The sequence below is a fragment of the Rutidosis leptorrhynchoides genome, chromosome 2, assembly GCF_046630445.1.
Source record: "Rutidosis leptorrhynchoides isolate AG116_Rl617_1_P2 chromosome 2, CSIRO_AGI_Rlap_v1, whole genome shotgun sequence".
Classification (NCBI taxonomy): Eukaryota; Viridiplantae; Streptophyta; class Magnoliopsida; order Asterales; family Asteraceae; genus Rutidosis; species Rutidosis leptorrhynchoides.
Window position 1 is genome coordinate 696,050,184 of NC_092334.1, and position 17,164 is coordinate 696,067,347.

The following is a 17,164-nucleotide window of genomic DNA, read 5'->3' on the forward strand; positions in this document are numbered from 1 at the left end:
CCGCGTGAATTTTTTTCGTTTCTACAAAATTTTGGTTCGAATCTACAAAATTGTAGAACTAAAATTGGTTCTAATTACTCATTTTTTGTTCGAATTACTTCTGTTCCTTTGATTTTTTTATTTTTATTTTTGATTTAGCCCGATTTAGAGTTTAGGGTTTAGGGTTGAGGGTTTTCGGGTTTACTCCGTAAACCCTCAACCCTAAACTCTAAACCGTTCGTGTAAAAAATTCATTCTAAACCCCAAATCTAAACCCTAAACCCTAAAATCTAAACCCTAAAACCCTAAATCTAAACCCTAACTTAATTTGATGAAAATTGATGTAGAACTAGTGTAGAACAGCATGTTCTACATGCTGTTCTATCATCATCTTCTACATAAAATGTAGAACAAGCTAACAATGCATCTAAAGACCAAAAATAAAAATTGTTCGACTATGTCTATTTTTTGTTCGACCGCGTCATTTTTTTTTGCTCGAATACCTAGTTCTCAGAGTTCTCATTCTAAAAATGGTTCTCATTTTTTGATTCATCTACTATATATATATATATATATATATATATATATATATATATATATATATATATATATATATATATATATATAAAGCTCGTTTAGCGAGCTTAAACGAGCTCGACATATAAAGCTCAAGCTCAAGCTCGTTTATTAAACGAGCCCTTACTTAAGCTCGAGCTCGGGTTCGAGCTCGTTTAAGCTCGACTCGAAACGAGTTTTTAACGAGCCGACCTCGAGTAGCTCATGAGTAGCTCAGCTCATTTACGGCCCTACCTTTACCTTTACCTTTATGTATGATTTTAGTTTTATTTAAATTAATAATTAATAATAATTTATAATTAATATTAAATATTAATATTAATTAATTAATAAATTATACAGTAATTACATGCGCAATATCGTATATCGAAAACGTCGTTCAATTTAACGGAAAATTTATTTACAGTGTCCTTCACACGTCACGCCGTTTCAACGCCATGATTATTATGTCGACCGGATCTCTCAAAAAATAGAAAACCCAATTCCACTTCCACCGATCTCTCCTCAAATTCCTAATTCCAAAAATTTAGCAACTTCACACTCAATTTCTCAATATTCACACATCAATTGACCTAATTTGATCCCAATCTCATTTATTACACTAAAATCCTATCAAATGGATCGGAAACGGACTGAGAGTCCGGTCTATACACGGCAATGGAGCGGCGATTCAAGCAGCACCGGTTCATTATCACCGATGAGATCACCGGCTCATCCTCAGTCAAGGCTAAGCCAACCGTCTGGTGGTTATTCCACTATTAAACGAACTCAAAATGTTGCTGCAAAAGCTGCTGCTCAACGTTTAGCGCAAGTTATGGCGTCACAAACTACTAATAATGATGATGACGATGACGATGATGATGACGATGACCTAGGGTTTCGGTTTGCTAATCCAAAGTCGTTTGGTAATAATAGTAATAGTAATGGTAGTAATACTGGTGGTTTGTCTGGTGTTTCGTTTGGTAAACCTAATAGATCACCTTCACCTGCGGTAAGTCAACGCAATTTGTTGACTGACAGTTTTATGTGCAGTTGAATTTAATTTTACACAGTAGCTAATACTCCGTAGCTTTAATGTAAATAAGTTTGAAGCCTATATAGTATATGTTTATTTAGGTATACATACTGTCTTAGGCTAAGTGCGGTAGCTATTGGTGCACGAATTAGCAGTACATTTCAAATGAAATTAAATTAGGTCAGAGGATTATTTATTTAAAGTTACATGTAGCAATCGTTATCTCGCTCTGCGGAAACCTATATATTCTTGAATTTAGATCTTAGTTGCTTGTTATCTGGTCGAACTTAGTCAACTACTTGCTTTTAAAGTTATCTTGTATTGGATAACTCGTTTTTTATTAGAAATTGTTACTAAAAATGTGGATCTCATATAAGTATCTGCATTTTCAATATATGAGGAGACGATCTGGTACTTTTTAGTATTACTACTTGAAACATTTTAATTGTTAGGGATAACAAGGCTTATTGTAGGTTGTCATGGTAATGGATTAATTGAGAAAATAATATGATAGATTGAACTCATTTCACATATGATGATATATGCTTATTTAGTTATTTGTTCTCTTTGTCTTTGTTGATGTTCTAAGTACTTCTTTACGCTTCTATGTAGTTAGGTCGGAACTTTATGGAGCACACTCCTTCTAATCGTTCTACGTCAGCCGGAAGGCCGTCAGTATCTGTTCGCACAGGACCGGTGGTGCCTCCTAATAAATCAAGTTTGAGACACCCTGGTACTGTCCCGTCGCAAATAGAACCTCCAAACAGAAATAGGGAAAGAAGGTAATAAACTATTGTGCTTGTTTCTGGGTTCCTCATCTGGTCGTTTATCTTCTGATGCTATGTTTTATAAAATTGCATAAGGCTCTTTTAATAATGATTATATGATTCAAGCCTTAATGCAGTCTATTATGATCACTCCTGTTAGTGCTTACTACATTATTCAATACATCTTGTGCTACGGTAAATTCAGATGTGATCTTATGAGTACACATTGCAGGTTTACAGATATTGGACGCGGAGGCAGAGATATGGGAGATCAGCATGAGGCATCTGCACTTCGGGATGAAGTACGTTTTTTTTTTTTTTTTTTTTTTTTTTTTAATTTAAGTTTTAGTTTATTATGTAACTCTTGCTTCATATAAGTTGACTCTCAATTGCAGCTCGATATGTTACAAGAAGAGCATGACGTCGTTATAGATAAGGTACAATCATTCTGGATCCTTTATCGATCACAATTATATGTGAAATATCTATAATAGTATAACAGGTTACTTGGATTTCAATCTTAGCTTCGCCGTGTAGAAGAAAAACGTGAAGAAGCAGAGGCTAGGGCAAGGGAGCTGGAGAAACAGGTATACAATTACTGTTGAATACAGAAAGTCATTCTGAATATTATTGCTTTATCGTTAAGACCCATAAAGATACCAATTATTGTTCCAAAGACTCTACCCCTTTTAGTAATTTCAAAAAGTTCTGGAACAAAAATGTACAGAATAGAAAGATTCCAACCCTCAAGTATTATGATTAAGTCGAATTCTTTCAGTATGATAGTATCATATGACACATTGGCATTCAATTTTGTAACTTTTATCCTATAGGTGGCTTCTCTAGGAGAAGGAGTATCTTTGGAGGCCAAGTTGTTAACCAGGTAACTTTAAAATTGAGAGAATGTATCATTCTTATTATTTGATACATAACAACCAGTAAATAACCGTATATATTTTTTTATGTAGGAAAGAAGCTGCAATACGCCAAAGAGAGGTAATTTGAATATAATATGTCTACTCTGTATAACATTTCTTTTTCTTCATGAGTACCTGCCCAATAACGATTCTTTTGTCTAGGCTGCTCTAAAAGCTGCCCAACAGACAAAAGATGGAAGAGATGTGGAAGTCTCTAATCTTCGTGCAGAACTTGAGGTAAAAAACATGGTGCTAGTGACTCACTGAAATTCCAATTTTACCCTTTTTGCTGGTGCTGACTTATTCAGTTATTCTATTTTCTTCCTTGTCTGCTTCAATCAGAACTTAAAAGATGAGACCATGGGTGCTATGGAGCAGCTCAAGGAAGCCGAATCTGAAGCAAAAGCTCTTCGCACCATGACACAACGAATGGTTTTGACCCATGAAGAGATGGTATGCTTGATTTTTCTATCTTATTTTCTGAGGCTTAGCTCTATTTATCATTTTATAATTTTGTTTTTCCCTGTTTTCAAATTATTTTAGGAGGAGGTAGTTCTAAAGAGGTGCTGGCTTTCTCGTTATTGGGGTTTGGCTGTACAATATGGTAATTGATCTGACACATCTCGTGCCAAAAGTTGGAAACTGAGTCATGCTGTTTTTTGTATTGTTGGAAACCTGTAGTTAGACCTGGTTAGATGTGGCAGAATGGGCGGTGCCGCTGGGTACCTGGTCAAATTTCAAAATACAACAACAACAACAACAAAACCCAATACCACATGAGTGGTGTATGGGTCAAATTTCAAAATCTTTTTGTTAAAACTCATTTGACCCTAAACACATTTTTTATGTCGAAATTTCAAAATTATTCGAAGATGATCACATATTTGTTTGTCAAAACTCATACTTTCTATAATCTATTAATTTATAAATTTGATCAAATAAGATCTCATCCAGTTCCTATAGAACCTATTACTAAAGTACCCCCTAGGGAGGGATAAGGATAAGATATTATCAGGAAATCTGTATTCTATATTCTATGTAATTACAACATTAATATAATTTTATAAAGAAATAGATATAGGAGATGTTTTCCATTATATAATATGGGTGACTTTGACCTGCTTAACCCAGTTGACATGTTAGAGATAAAACATAACCCATATGAACCAATTTATAAAGAAATGGCATGAACGTGACACATCTAGGCCTACTATATGCAGGTATCTGGATACCGATCTAATTTGTAATTGTATAATTCCATGTGCACACAATTAGTTAGTTTGATAATACTGAATTACTGAATAATATAACTGGAAAATGTTCCAATGGTCTAATATAAACTCTTATTTGTAAGGTATTTGTGCTGACATAGCGGGATCAAAGCATGAGCATTGGTCATCATTTGCTCCACTGCCGTTTGAAGTTGTCATTTCAGCTGGACAAAAGGCAAAGGAGGAGTGTTGGCTTGGTGGTAAGATCACTTACTCATTGTTATCGGCTTATAATTGTTGCAATTAATATTTATTAGTGAGAAATTTTTATTTTAAACTAATTATTATTATGGCATAAAAGCAGGTGATGATGATTCCGATAGGAGAAAACTTGTCCGTGATATTAATGACCTAACAGGGGAAGGAAATATTGAGAGTATGCTTTCAGTTGAGATGGGTTTGAGGGAAATGGCATCTTTGAAGGTCTAGATTAAAAACCTGAATTTGGGAATCAACGTGTGTTTGCTAGATTTATGAGTCTATTTTAGGATCTCTAAAAATGCTTTATTTTTTCATGTGAAGGTAGAAGATGCTGTTGTGCTGGCAATGGCCCAGCAACGTCGTCCAAATTTAATTCGACAGTCTGTCCCTGGTATGGCCCACTTCTGGTGTTGCTCATGCAAAGGCCTAAGTGGATGTTTCTTTAACTAGTTAAATGGGTTAAGACATGCCGGGCTGGGTTGGCCCATAAAGTTCTGTTTTTTTCACAAATATTTTATGATTTATCATAGTAATATTAATAAGTAATAAATTATTACATACTATGCTGTTGATTTCTTAAAAAAAAAAAAACCCTACTATATATTACTACAATGATAAAGCTAATTCATGAAATAAATGAGTCCCGGAGGTTGTATGCGTTAAAAGATTATTTTTGGGCGTTGATGTTTTTGACTCCTTTGGCCTGTTTCCTCTTCTGGGTAAATCTTATGATTTGTTCCGTTTGAGAAAAATACACATCCCAAAAATAAAAATTCACAAGTGAAGGCATTAACATTGTCAACTCTCTGTTACATTTTTGCACAGGGGTCATAGGTATAATGCAAAGGTTATCTTATATAATTGTGTACCTGAATTTTTATTTCATATTTTGTATCCATTTGACCTGTATCCTCTTGTGGGCAAATTATCTGCTTTGTCCCATTTGAGAAAAATATACATCCCAAATCTATCAATTTATAAGTAAATCCATCAACATTGTCAACTCTACGTAAAATCTATGCACGCCGGTCGTGGGAATAACGAAAAGTTTATTTTATAATAATATTCTCCTGTATCTTTTATTTCATATCTCTTATCCATAAACCATTGATGGTTACCAAAGTTTTTTTTTTTTTTTTTTAATAAAATTTTCATTTTCTTGCAGATCCAAAATCCCCGCGTGATACCAAGTTTGTGGAGGGATTTGGTAATAGTCTCATATTATGTGCTTTGACAATTATATTATAATACACCATCTCTATAGCAGGATGTGTATGCATGCCACTATTGTCCAGTTTTCAACTGCATAATGTTTGTGCGTTGGCGTTACACGAAAAACTGGAGTTTAATGGTAGCTAATTTTAACTGCTTTATCTCTATTGCAGAGTTGAGTCTCGAAGAGGCTGAAGATGTTTCTTTTAAAGAGGTTCACTTTCTTATTTTGTGTTTCTATTAACCCTATTTTGTGATTTGTGATATTAGAGGTCTCATTACTTTGCCAAATAATGTATTTTTTTTTTCTCCGAAAGGAAAGTTTATGATCAAGAAATGTTTCTGAACATGTGCCATGGACTAATTTAGCTAGAAATGTGAAGGAGTCACCATTGTTGCAAGTCTATCATAGTGTATTCTTAATACATGTAGTCTCGTATATCATATCATTTGTAATAAGTAATTACTATGATGCATAGTTTTTTAATCGAATCTAACACATTAACTACTATGATATTGTATTTATGAAATCAGGCTTGGCTTACATATTTTTGGAGAAGAGCCAAAGTTCATGGTGTAGAGGAAGATATTGCTGAAGATAGGCTTCACTTTTGGATAAGCCGAAGTGCAACTTCTCCCACTTCTCATGATGCCGTTGATGGTGAGTATCCTTTTCACTTTTTTGGCATCATCAACTTATTGGAGAAAATTTTTAATATACTTCCTTAAAATGGAGGACATAACTTTTGTGGGTCCACTCATCTAAATCCGTCTCGTTTTGTTGTAGTTGAACGAGGGTTAACGGAGTTGAGAAAGCTGGGAATAGAACAGCAGCTGTGGGAAGCATCTCGCAGGGAAATAGACCAGTCATCTTCATTACCAGTTGAAGATGGCAAAGATTTTGGGGAAGATGCATCCTAGTGATTTGTTTATTACAGTTTAATTTATACGGAGTATCTATTTTCTTCTTTCTCAAAAATGAAAAAAAAAATAATAATAAAAACAAAAATTTTGTTATTCACAGTGTCAATATAGACTATGAGTTTGTGCAAGTTTTTATGTGGCTGTATTTATATGCTGGATGGTATAGAACCATAAATACTTGTGTAGTTACAACACCAAAAACATTCAGTCAGTTTGACGAATCCATCACATGAATGCTATATTGCTATGGCAGATGTGCATAAGTTGCTGCTGTAGGTTTCTTTGTATGCGACTAGTTAAATAAGACGGTTTATATTTTCTACTATTATTATATTATTATTACTATTACTATACTATTTTGCCGCTGCCGCTGCTATTGTTGTCGTTCTTAATACAAGTTATTGTTGTGAGTTTGGTTTGATGATTTGAGAGTTGACTTATACCACTCATTACGGTCTTCAAAATAATGTTCGACATACGATTGGCATAGGACAATGCTTTCTATCTCTATGGAGCGTTGTGGGTTAAAAATTTTTAAGGGCGTTTGGCATCGAATAACGATAAAAACAACGGATGTTGTGATAGATGTGGTAACTTGTGATTGGATATCTCTCAACTGTTTAAATGGATCTGATGAAGGTTTTGTAGTCTGTGCCTGTGGTTTCAAATGGCTTGTTCTCGGTTTATGGCTCTCGACACATTTTAGATGACTACTTCATGCCCTCTCAACCGAAATGGCGAAATGTACCGTATGGAGTAAGTTTCTCACCATTTCAAGTTAATATCTTTAGATGTGATTTTAAATCGGATACCTAACAGTCTAAATTCTTCCATTTGAGGGTTATAGAACTTGACTATTATTTGCCCTATTTGCTTTGTAAGAGTTGAATCTTATCGAATCATCTTTTGTGCGTGTACGTGCAAGTTTAAGTCTGCACATATTATGGGTGGGTACGTGCGGACTCCATACACGGGGTCGTAATCTCACGTACACGTTAACATTACATAAAAACAAGTTCGGAGGAGTTCGTACAACTTTTGTGCGGACGAACGATTTATTTTAGCAACTTTTTAAAACAATATATTTTCTCCTAAAAGTTTTTTACAAGCTGCATCTACGTCATTTTCCCTTTTATTTATAATTATTTAAAATGCAAAATTAATTTAGAAACGCAAATCTAAACCAATCTTGTAACTAGATGGAGTTTTTGAATCACTCTTGAAAATCAAAGTATTTTCACTGAAATTTATGCAATTGAATCACACTATCTTCGTGACTGTTTCTATAACACTTATCTTAATCATCTATTTTTAGGTATCAACACCTCATAATCTTACTTACAACTCATAAAAACAAAAGAATCTTTTCTCACAAATTATAGTAATCCAACTAAGTTTGTCATCTTATCATATACTACAATACATACTTATACATACATATATATATCATAGTCATGACCACTCAAGTATAAAAGCCATTGCCCTTTCCTTCTGCAACTTCCATCTTCCTTTCTCTCTCTATAAACAAACATGAACAACAACTTCTTCAACAATGACACCAATGAGTTTTACTTGCAAAATTACCTTAACAATAACAATGATGAAAACAACCACCTCCCAGATTTTCAAGATTCACCAATAAATTTTAATCCTTTAGAAGAAAATTCCGATGTCGAAATCAACTTAGATGAGTTTGTCCTACCACCTGAAATGGATGATCCAGGTTTCACCTTGGAGCCTCAGTTACCAGCGACCCATTTCGACATCGGGTCGGGTTTACCAACGTTTTGGCCCATTTTGAGTAATTCAAACACTGATAATACCAACAGTGGTGGTAATGGTGATCAAGAAAATGTGGTTATTCTTGATGATAATGATGACAACACAGATGATGTCATGGTTACCGGAGACAGCTCTTCGGGCATTAATGGCCGGAAAAGGAAGAGATCTAAAACCGGTCTTCCAGCAAAGAATTTGATGTCGGAAAGGCGTCGCAGAGAAATATTGAATGAGAACCTGCTTGTCCTTAGGTCTATTGTGCCAAATATCAGCAAGGTGAGTGTATAAATATATACTAGTAATTACAATTATGATTATAATTATTATAATTTTGCATGAATCTTGTGAACATTCTAATATTAATTAATGATAATGATTATCGTTTATTGGTTTCATGAGTTTCTGTACTGTCCTTTTATGTAATTCAATTCAGTTAACATGATTCTTAACTCTATTACATTCCTTAAAAAGAATGCATTTTTTGGACCTACCATGAAAATACTTGTTCTTGATATTGAAACATGTTATTCAGTTATTTAATTTATAGGATAGATCTTAATCTTAATTCATGTTTATAAACATAATTTAATGTTGTATACTTGTATTGTTTGTTTATAATGTTACTAACAGATGGACAGGGCTTCAATCCTTCTAGATGCAATTAAGTATATAACTGAACTTACTAAGAAAGTGAATGAAATTACTCTCCAGCTCGAGTCAAACGAGTCAACGCCGTTGCAGCCTGTTGAGACTGCTCTCATAACTGCAGCTACGGCCTACGGCCTCTACCTGACCCAAACTGCGGCCGCTGTCCCACTAGTCATGGAGGAAGAGTCTGTTCCTGTGCCAACTAGGGTATGCTTTATTCGATCGATTAGCTTGTTATTACTCTGGAGGAAGGATCCACATGAAAATATCTTTTATAAAGGGTAGAAAAGGATTTTTTCTAATTACTGTTATTAACGTGTATAAAAATGTTGTACATTTTAATAAACGTCATTTTAAAGTCACACTTTTATGCACATTAAAGACAACGACTGTCGTTAAAATCTAACACTATGTGCTGAACACTGAAATGAATTAAAGCCTTTTCAAAAATGTGAGTTATTTATATATGTATATCTATGTTAAGATATGATGATGTAAGTTTTATATGTTCACAAACAAAAATGTCAATTTTTTTAGTAAGGACCTAGCTACTTGTTTTTCGTGTTTTATGTAGATTCAAGTGAACAAAACCAGCAAAGGGGTGGTGGATATTCACATGTTTTGCAATCCGAAACCGGGCTTGATATACGCGGTGTCAAGTGCCTTTGATAAGCTCGGTTTGGACATCAAACAAGCTATTATCACTAGCTTCGGTATTTTTGCACTAGATGTAAATAGGGCTGAGGTACATTTTTAATCCAATTTTAATTACTACAGTACATCATTATTCATTATCATTATCATTATCATGCATTATACTAATATTAATATTAATATTGATTAATAGCCATTTCATTTGTCTGATTTTTTGGTTATTTGTATGGTTTTGCAGCCTTTTAATGAAGGGCAGGATGTGGATCTGGATTATGTCAAGGAGACGCTTCTCGAAGCCATCACAGGAAACCTTGCTATCGAGTAGAATATGTACGTGCACCGCGTGTTGAAGCAAGTCGATCGAGCGGTTTTATCAGTTATGGCGGTTGGCGTTTGGTGTGGTTTAAATCAATACTTGAACTATTGTGAGTTGTTTTTGTTTGTGTTTTCTTTTATGTGTTTGGGTTGTGTTGGATGTGAAATATGGTGGAAACTATTATGCAACTTACGGATTATGAATTTGGTGGTGTTTATCTATATAGTATTAGACTATTGTTATAAAAGTTAAATTGGATGTTAATTTTATTATTATTATAGATATTGTATAGTAGATTTTTTGAGTATAAATATGTGTGTTATGAGTTTATAAAACACACACTCAATATATTCTCTCATATTCTCTCATATTCTCTCTATATACTTATTAGTCTACAGTCAAGAACTAGGCCACTAAAGGTAGTTATAAGCCTACAGAATTATAACACGTTATCAGCACGAAGTGCTCCGTATAATCAAGGTTTATCTAAGCAAGCACACGTCACTAATCAAGGTAAGAAATTATCCAACTTTTATTAACTTCACTAACATTTATATTTATGTTATTTAAGTTATATATGGTCGGTTATACCGCCTGAATTATATTTCTGTAATCTAACTTTTATTAACTTCACTAACATTTATATTTATGTTATTTAAGTTATATATGGTCGGTTATACCACCTGAATTATATTTCTGTAATCTAACTTTTATTAACTTCACTAACATTTATATTTATGTTATTTAAGTTATATATGGTCGGTTATACCGCCTGAATTATATTTCTGTAATCTAACTTTTATTAACTTCACTAACATTTATATTTATGTTATTTAAGTTATATATGGTCGGTTATACCGCCTGAATTATATTTTCTGTAATCTAACTCTTATTAACTTCACTAACATTTATATTTATGTTATTTAAGTTATATATGGTCGGTTATACCGCCTGAATTATATTTTCTGTAATCTAACTCTTATTAACTTCACTAACATTTATATTTATGTTAATAAGACCTCATGATTGTACGCAACACGTCATTTGACAACACGGTACTTTATGTACGCAACACGTCATTTGACAACACGGTACCATGGGTCGAGATTAATTCCGATCAATACGAATACGATGGGGTCTTTATATGTTATCTAATATTTATGATTACTTATGCAATTAATCATTATTTATTTCATGCATACTAATGTTTATTCTTAAATTTATAATCTTAAAAGTTAAAATAAGAAAAAGTAGTTTGTATTTTTATTAAAAGTAAATCTTAAAAGTAAAAATAAGAAAAAATAGTTTGTATTTTTATTAAAAGTAAATCTTAAAAGTTAAAATAAGAAAAAGTAGTTTGTATTTTTATTAAAAGTAAATCTTAAAAGTTAAAATAAGAAAAGTAGTTTGTATTTTTATTAAAAGTAAATCTTAAAAGTTAAAATAAGAAAAAGTAGTTTGTATTTTTATTAAAAGTAAATCTTAAAAGTTAAAATAAGAAAAATATATTATAATAATATATATTATAACTTAATATATATTATAATAATATTATTAATAATATAATATGAACCTATATTCTATCCTTCCCTTATGGTTTTATTATTTGTAATCATACCATTATTCCTTTGTTTGCTACTTATGAATCTAAACTAATTCTAATTTCATGTTGTTATTTGTCTATAAAAAAAATTGATTATGATTATGATTTATGTTGTTCATCTTTCTGAAAATAGAAAATGTCAAACTTATCAAAGCTTGAGTTTGATGCCTTAGACGTATCGGGAACAAACTACACATCATGGGTTATGGACGTAGAAATAAATCTTTGATCATTGGGTATTCTAGGAACTTTAAAAGAAAATAATACTTGTTCCGATCAAGATAAATTAAAATCAATTGCTTTTATTCGCAAACATATTGATACCACTTTAAAACATATGTTTCTCACTATCAAAGATCCACATGTTTTATGGGAAAGTATCAAGAGTAGATTCGATAATCAAAAGGAAATATTACTCCCAGCTGCGAGGGAAGAATGGAGAAATCTAAGGTTCCATGATTTCAAAATGGTAAGTGAATACAGCTCGGCCATGTTCAAGATCCGTTCAAAGCTTCAATTCTGTAGTCAAGAAATAAGTGATGCTGATATGATGGAGAAAACTTTCTCCACAATGCATTCTGCAAACATAACTGTGCAAGAAAATTTAAGATTGCAGAATTATAAAACTTTTTCCAAACTTCAAACTTATCTCTTAGTTGCAGAAGTTAATAAAGAATTACTGATGAAAAATCAAGAATCTCGTCCTATCGGTGCGCTAGCATTTTCTGAAGCTAATGCTATTAACAATAATAATAATAAAAGAAGAAATGCACATGGACGAGGGCGTGGACAAGGTCGTGGCCATATTGGCCAAAACCATCATCATGGAAATTACCATAACAATAATAAAAATCATAACTATGTTCGAAATCACCCTTATGGTAATGGTCGTGGTGGTGGTCGTGGTCGTGGTGGTAGTGGTCGTGGACAAAGAAATAATAATCCACAAAATTATAAAATTCAAACACCATACAATCCCACAAATCACAATGTTGAAGAAGGCTCTTCAAAGAATGTTGAAGATTCTTGTTACCGATATGGTAAAATTGGCCACTGGTCTAAAAACTTCCAAACAAATCAGAATTCTGTTAATCGGTATCAAGAATCCCTAAAGGAAAAACGAAAAGAAGAAAATCTTGTGGATGATCTTGATACAAAAATCACTGAGCCAACTTGTGACTACTTTAATGAATAAATTTCTAATATATATATATATATATATATATATATATATATATATATATATATATATATATATATATATATATATATATATATATATATATATATATATATATATATATATATATATATCCTATTATATGTTCCCGTTAAATAAATGGTTGTAGATTTTCAATCTACACCATATCTAGTTTACTACATATTTCCTTATTATGTGCTATCGTTTGTAACATGTTTTGAATGTAATATATTGATGAATTATGTACTCATTATTTGTTTCTCATATTTTTTTTGAAGTTCATGATGTATACTGCTGGAGTAAAAAATCAGTTAAATGGTAGAGATATTTGTATTGCAGACAGTGGTGCCACTCACACCATACTCAAATCTAAAAAATATTTCACAGACTTGAAAGCAACGGAAGGAACTATACATACTATATCATGTCCTGTGGACTTGATAAAAGGAATGGGAAAGGCAAAATTCATGTTACCAAATGGTACGAATTTTCTGATAAATAATGCCTTATTTTCTCCAATGTCAAAGAGAAATTTGTTAAGTTTCTCTGACATATATCAAAATGGATATGATTATCAGTCAGTGACAACAGAAAATGAAAAATATTTAAGTATCACTGATAAGAATCGTGTAATTGAAAAACTACCAAGACTTCATTCTGGTTTACATTATACACATATAAATGTACCTGAAGTAAATGTGGTAGTTAAAGAAAAATCATGTGATCCTGTAATGATCAGTTTGTGGCATGAGAGATTAGGCCACCCAGGATCAACAATGATGAAAAGAATAATACAAAATACACATGGACATCCATTGGCGGATCAAAGGATCCCTCATGATGCACTTATCCCATGTACATCATGCTCACTTGGAAAGTTGATAATAAGACCATCACCTCTTAAGGTTGAAAAAGAATCACCAATATTTCTTGAAAGAATTCAAGGTGATATATGTGGACCAATTCATCCACCATGTGGACCATTTAGATATTTTATGGTTCTAATAGACGCATCTAGTAGATGGTCTCATGTTTGTCTATTATCAAGTCGAAATATGGCATTTGCAAAATTTCTTGCTCAAATTATTAAATTGAGAGCACATTTCCCTGATTATACTATTAAAAGGGTAAGACTAGATAATGCCGGTGAGTTTACGTCTCAAGCATTTAATAACTTTTGCATGTCTATTGGGATTATTGTTGAACATCCTGTTGCCCATGTGCATACACAAAATGGTTTAGCTGAATCATTAATTAAACGATTGCAGCTAATAGCTAGACCATTGATAATGAGAACAAAACTCCCAGTATATGTATGGGGTCATGCAATTTTGCATGCTGCAACATTGATTCGCATTAGACCAAGCGCAAGTCATACATATTCTCCCTTGCAACTTGCTTTTGGCCATCAGCCAAATATTTCCCACCTTAGAACATTTGGTTGTGCGGTTTATGTCCCTATCGCACCACCACAACGCACTAAAATGGGTCCTCAAAGAAGGATGGGAATATATGTTGGATATGAAACATCTTCAATAATAAGATATATTGAACCCATGACGGGTGATGTTTTTACAGCACGTTTTGCTGATTGTCACTTTAATGAAACATTATTCCCTAGATTAGGGGGAGAAATAAAAAATAAAGAAAATGATGTTTCATGGTGTGAACCTCAATTAATGTGTCTTGATCCTCGCACAAAAGAATGCGAGACTGAAGTTCAAAAAATAATGCATATGCAAGAATTTGCGAATAAATTGCCTGATGCATTTACAGATACAAAAAAAGTGACTAAATCATATATACCAGCAGCAAATGCTCCAGCTCGAATTGAAATTCCAAAAACTGGCAATAATGTCATTCTTGAGTCTTTGCCACGCCAGAAACGTGGGAGACCAATTGGTTCCAAAGATAAAAATCTTCGAAAAAGAAAATCAGCTGATAATGAGGTAAAAGAAAGTGTTCAAGAAGAACTACAAATCAATACTCCTTCTGCAGAGGAGATTGATGATGTCAATACGAAATTTTCAATCAATTATGCATATTCAAAAATATTATGGAACCGAAATGAAATGAAAAATCTTGATGAGATATTTTCATATAATGTTGCATATGACATCATGAATGATGATGATGATCCAGAACCAAAATCTGTCATAAAATGTCAAAATAGACATGATTGGGATCATTAGAAAGGAGCAATACGAGCTGAATTTGAATCGCTCAATAAAAGAAAAGTTTTCGGATCTATCATTCTCACACCTAAAGATGTGAAACCTGTGGGATATAGATGGGTTTTTGTGCGAAAAAGAAATGAGAAAAATGAAGTTACAAGGTATAAAGCTAGACTTGTAGCTCAAGGTTTTTCTCAAAGACCAGGAATTGATTATGAGGAAACTTATTCTCCTGTTATGGATGCAATTACTTTTAGATACTTAATCAGTCTGGCAGTTTCTAAAAATTTAGAAATGCATCTCATGGATGTTGTGACTGCTTATCTTTATGGATCACTTGATAGTGATATATATATGAAGATACCTGAAGGATTTAAGGTATCAGAAGCAACCAATGCAAAACCCAAAGAAATGTACTCAATCAAGTTACAAAGGTCTTTATATGGGTTGAAACAATCGGGTCGCATGTGGTATAAACGATTAAGTGATTACTTGATAAGCAAAGGGTATACCAATAATCTTATTTGCCCATGTGTTTTCATTAAGAAAACAACATCCGGATATGTGATCATAGCAGCTGTTTATGTTGATGATCTTAATATCATAGGTACAAATAAAGAGATCCATGAAGCCATTCAACTTCTAAAGAAAGAATTTGAAATGAAAGATCTCGGAAAAACCAAGTATTGCCTTGGTTTACAAATTGAACATATGCCTAATGGTTTACTTGTACATCAAACAACATATACTGAAAAGATTTTAAAACGTTTTAATATGGACAAGGCAAAACCATTAAGTACTCCTATGGTTGTTAGATCACTTAATGTTGACACTGATCCATTTCGTCCATGTGAAGATCATGAAGATATCCTAGGACCAGAAGTACCATATCTTAGTGCAATTGGAGCTCTTATGTATCTTACAAATTGTACAAGACCTGACATTTCTTTTGCAGTTAATTTGTTGGCAAGGTTCAGCTCAGCTCCTACCAAAAGACACTGGAATGGGATCAAACACATATTTCGATACCTTCGAGGAACTACTGATTTAGGATTATTTTATTCTAACGAATCGAAACAAGATTTGGTTGGTTATGCAGATGCAGGTTATTTATCTGATCCACATAAAGCTAAATCTCAAAATGGATATGTATTCCTAAATGGAGGTACCGCAATATCATGGCGTTCTCAAAAACAAACACTTGTTGCAACATCATCAAATCATGCCGAAGTGATTGCATTACATGAAGCTACTCGGGAATATTTTTGGTTGAGATCAATGACACAACTCATTACTGATTCTTGTGGACTAGAACGCGATAAAAGTCCAACAACTATCTATGAGGATAATGTAGCTTGCATAACACAGATGAAAGAAGGGTATATCAAAAGTGACCGAACAAAACACATACCTCCTAGATTCTTCTCATACACTCAAAATCTCATTAAGGACAACCAGATTGAAATGAGATATGTTCAGTCCAACAAAAACTCTGCTGACCTTTTCACCAAAGCACTTCCAACTGCTATTTTCAGAACACACATTCATAATATTGGCATGAGGCATGTTCAGAAGATGTAACAATTCAGGTGTTGCCTACTTGAGGGGGAGTCAACTCTATGCTGCACTCTTTTTCCCTTAGCTAAAGTTTTATCCCAATGGGTTTTCTTTAGCAAGGTTTTTAACGAGGCAGTACTAGTTATTCTCTAATAAAATTGTCATCCAAGGGGGAGTGTTATAAAAGTTAAATTGGATATTAATTTTATTATTATTATAGATATTGTATAGTAGATTTTTTGAGTATAAATATGTGTGTTATGAGTTTATAAAACACAAACTAAATATATTCTCTCATATTCTCTCATATTCTCTCATATTCTCTCTATATACTTATTAGTCTACAGTCAAGAACTAGGCCACTAAAAGT

At 33.0% G+C, this 17,164-nt stretch overlaps 1 protein-coding gene across 3 annotated transcripts; it reads left to right on the forward strand.

Annotated features, from left to right (window-relative positions):
- The first annotated feature begins 994 nt into the window (after nucleotides 1–994).
- LOC139894087 (coiled-coil domain-containing protein SCD2) lies at nucleotides 995–7,166 on the forward strand. Of its 3 annotated transcripts, none has more exons than XM_071877286.1 (17): nucleotides 995–1,546; nucleotides 2,183–2,352; nucleotides 2,570–2,639; nucleotides 2,733–2,774; nucleotides 2,862–2,924; nucleotides 3,171–3,220; nucleotides 3,306–3,333; nucleotides 3,417–3,491; nucleotides 3,597–3,707; nucleotides 3,798–3,858; nucleotides 4,609–4,725; nucleotides 4,827–4,948; nucleotides 5,048–5,117; nucleotides 5,892–5,933; nucleotides 6,112–6,152; nucleotides 6,473–6,599; nucleotides 6,726–7,166. In XM_071877286.1, exons 1-17 carry the CDS (start codon nucleotides 1,172–1,174, stop codon nucleotides 6,857–6,859), a joined length of 1,698 nt encoding a protein of 565 aa, XP_071733387.1. In that variant the 5' UTR covers nucleotides 995–1,171; the 3' UTR covers nucleotides 6,860–7,166. The 3 variants fall into 3 exon arrangements, with proteins under 3 accessions (XP_071733387.1, XP_071733388.1, XP_071733389.1); XM_071877287.1 differs by having other exon boundaries at nucleotides 4,830–4,948; XM_071877288.1 differs by having other exon boundaries at nucleotides 1,416–1,546; nucleotides 2,187–2,352.
- Nucleotides 7,167–17,164: the final 9,998 nt, after the last annotated feature.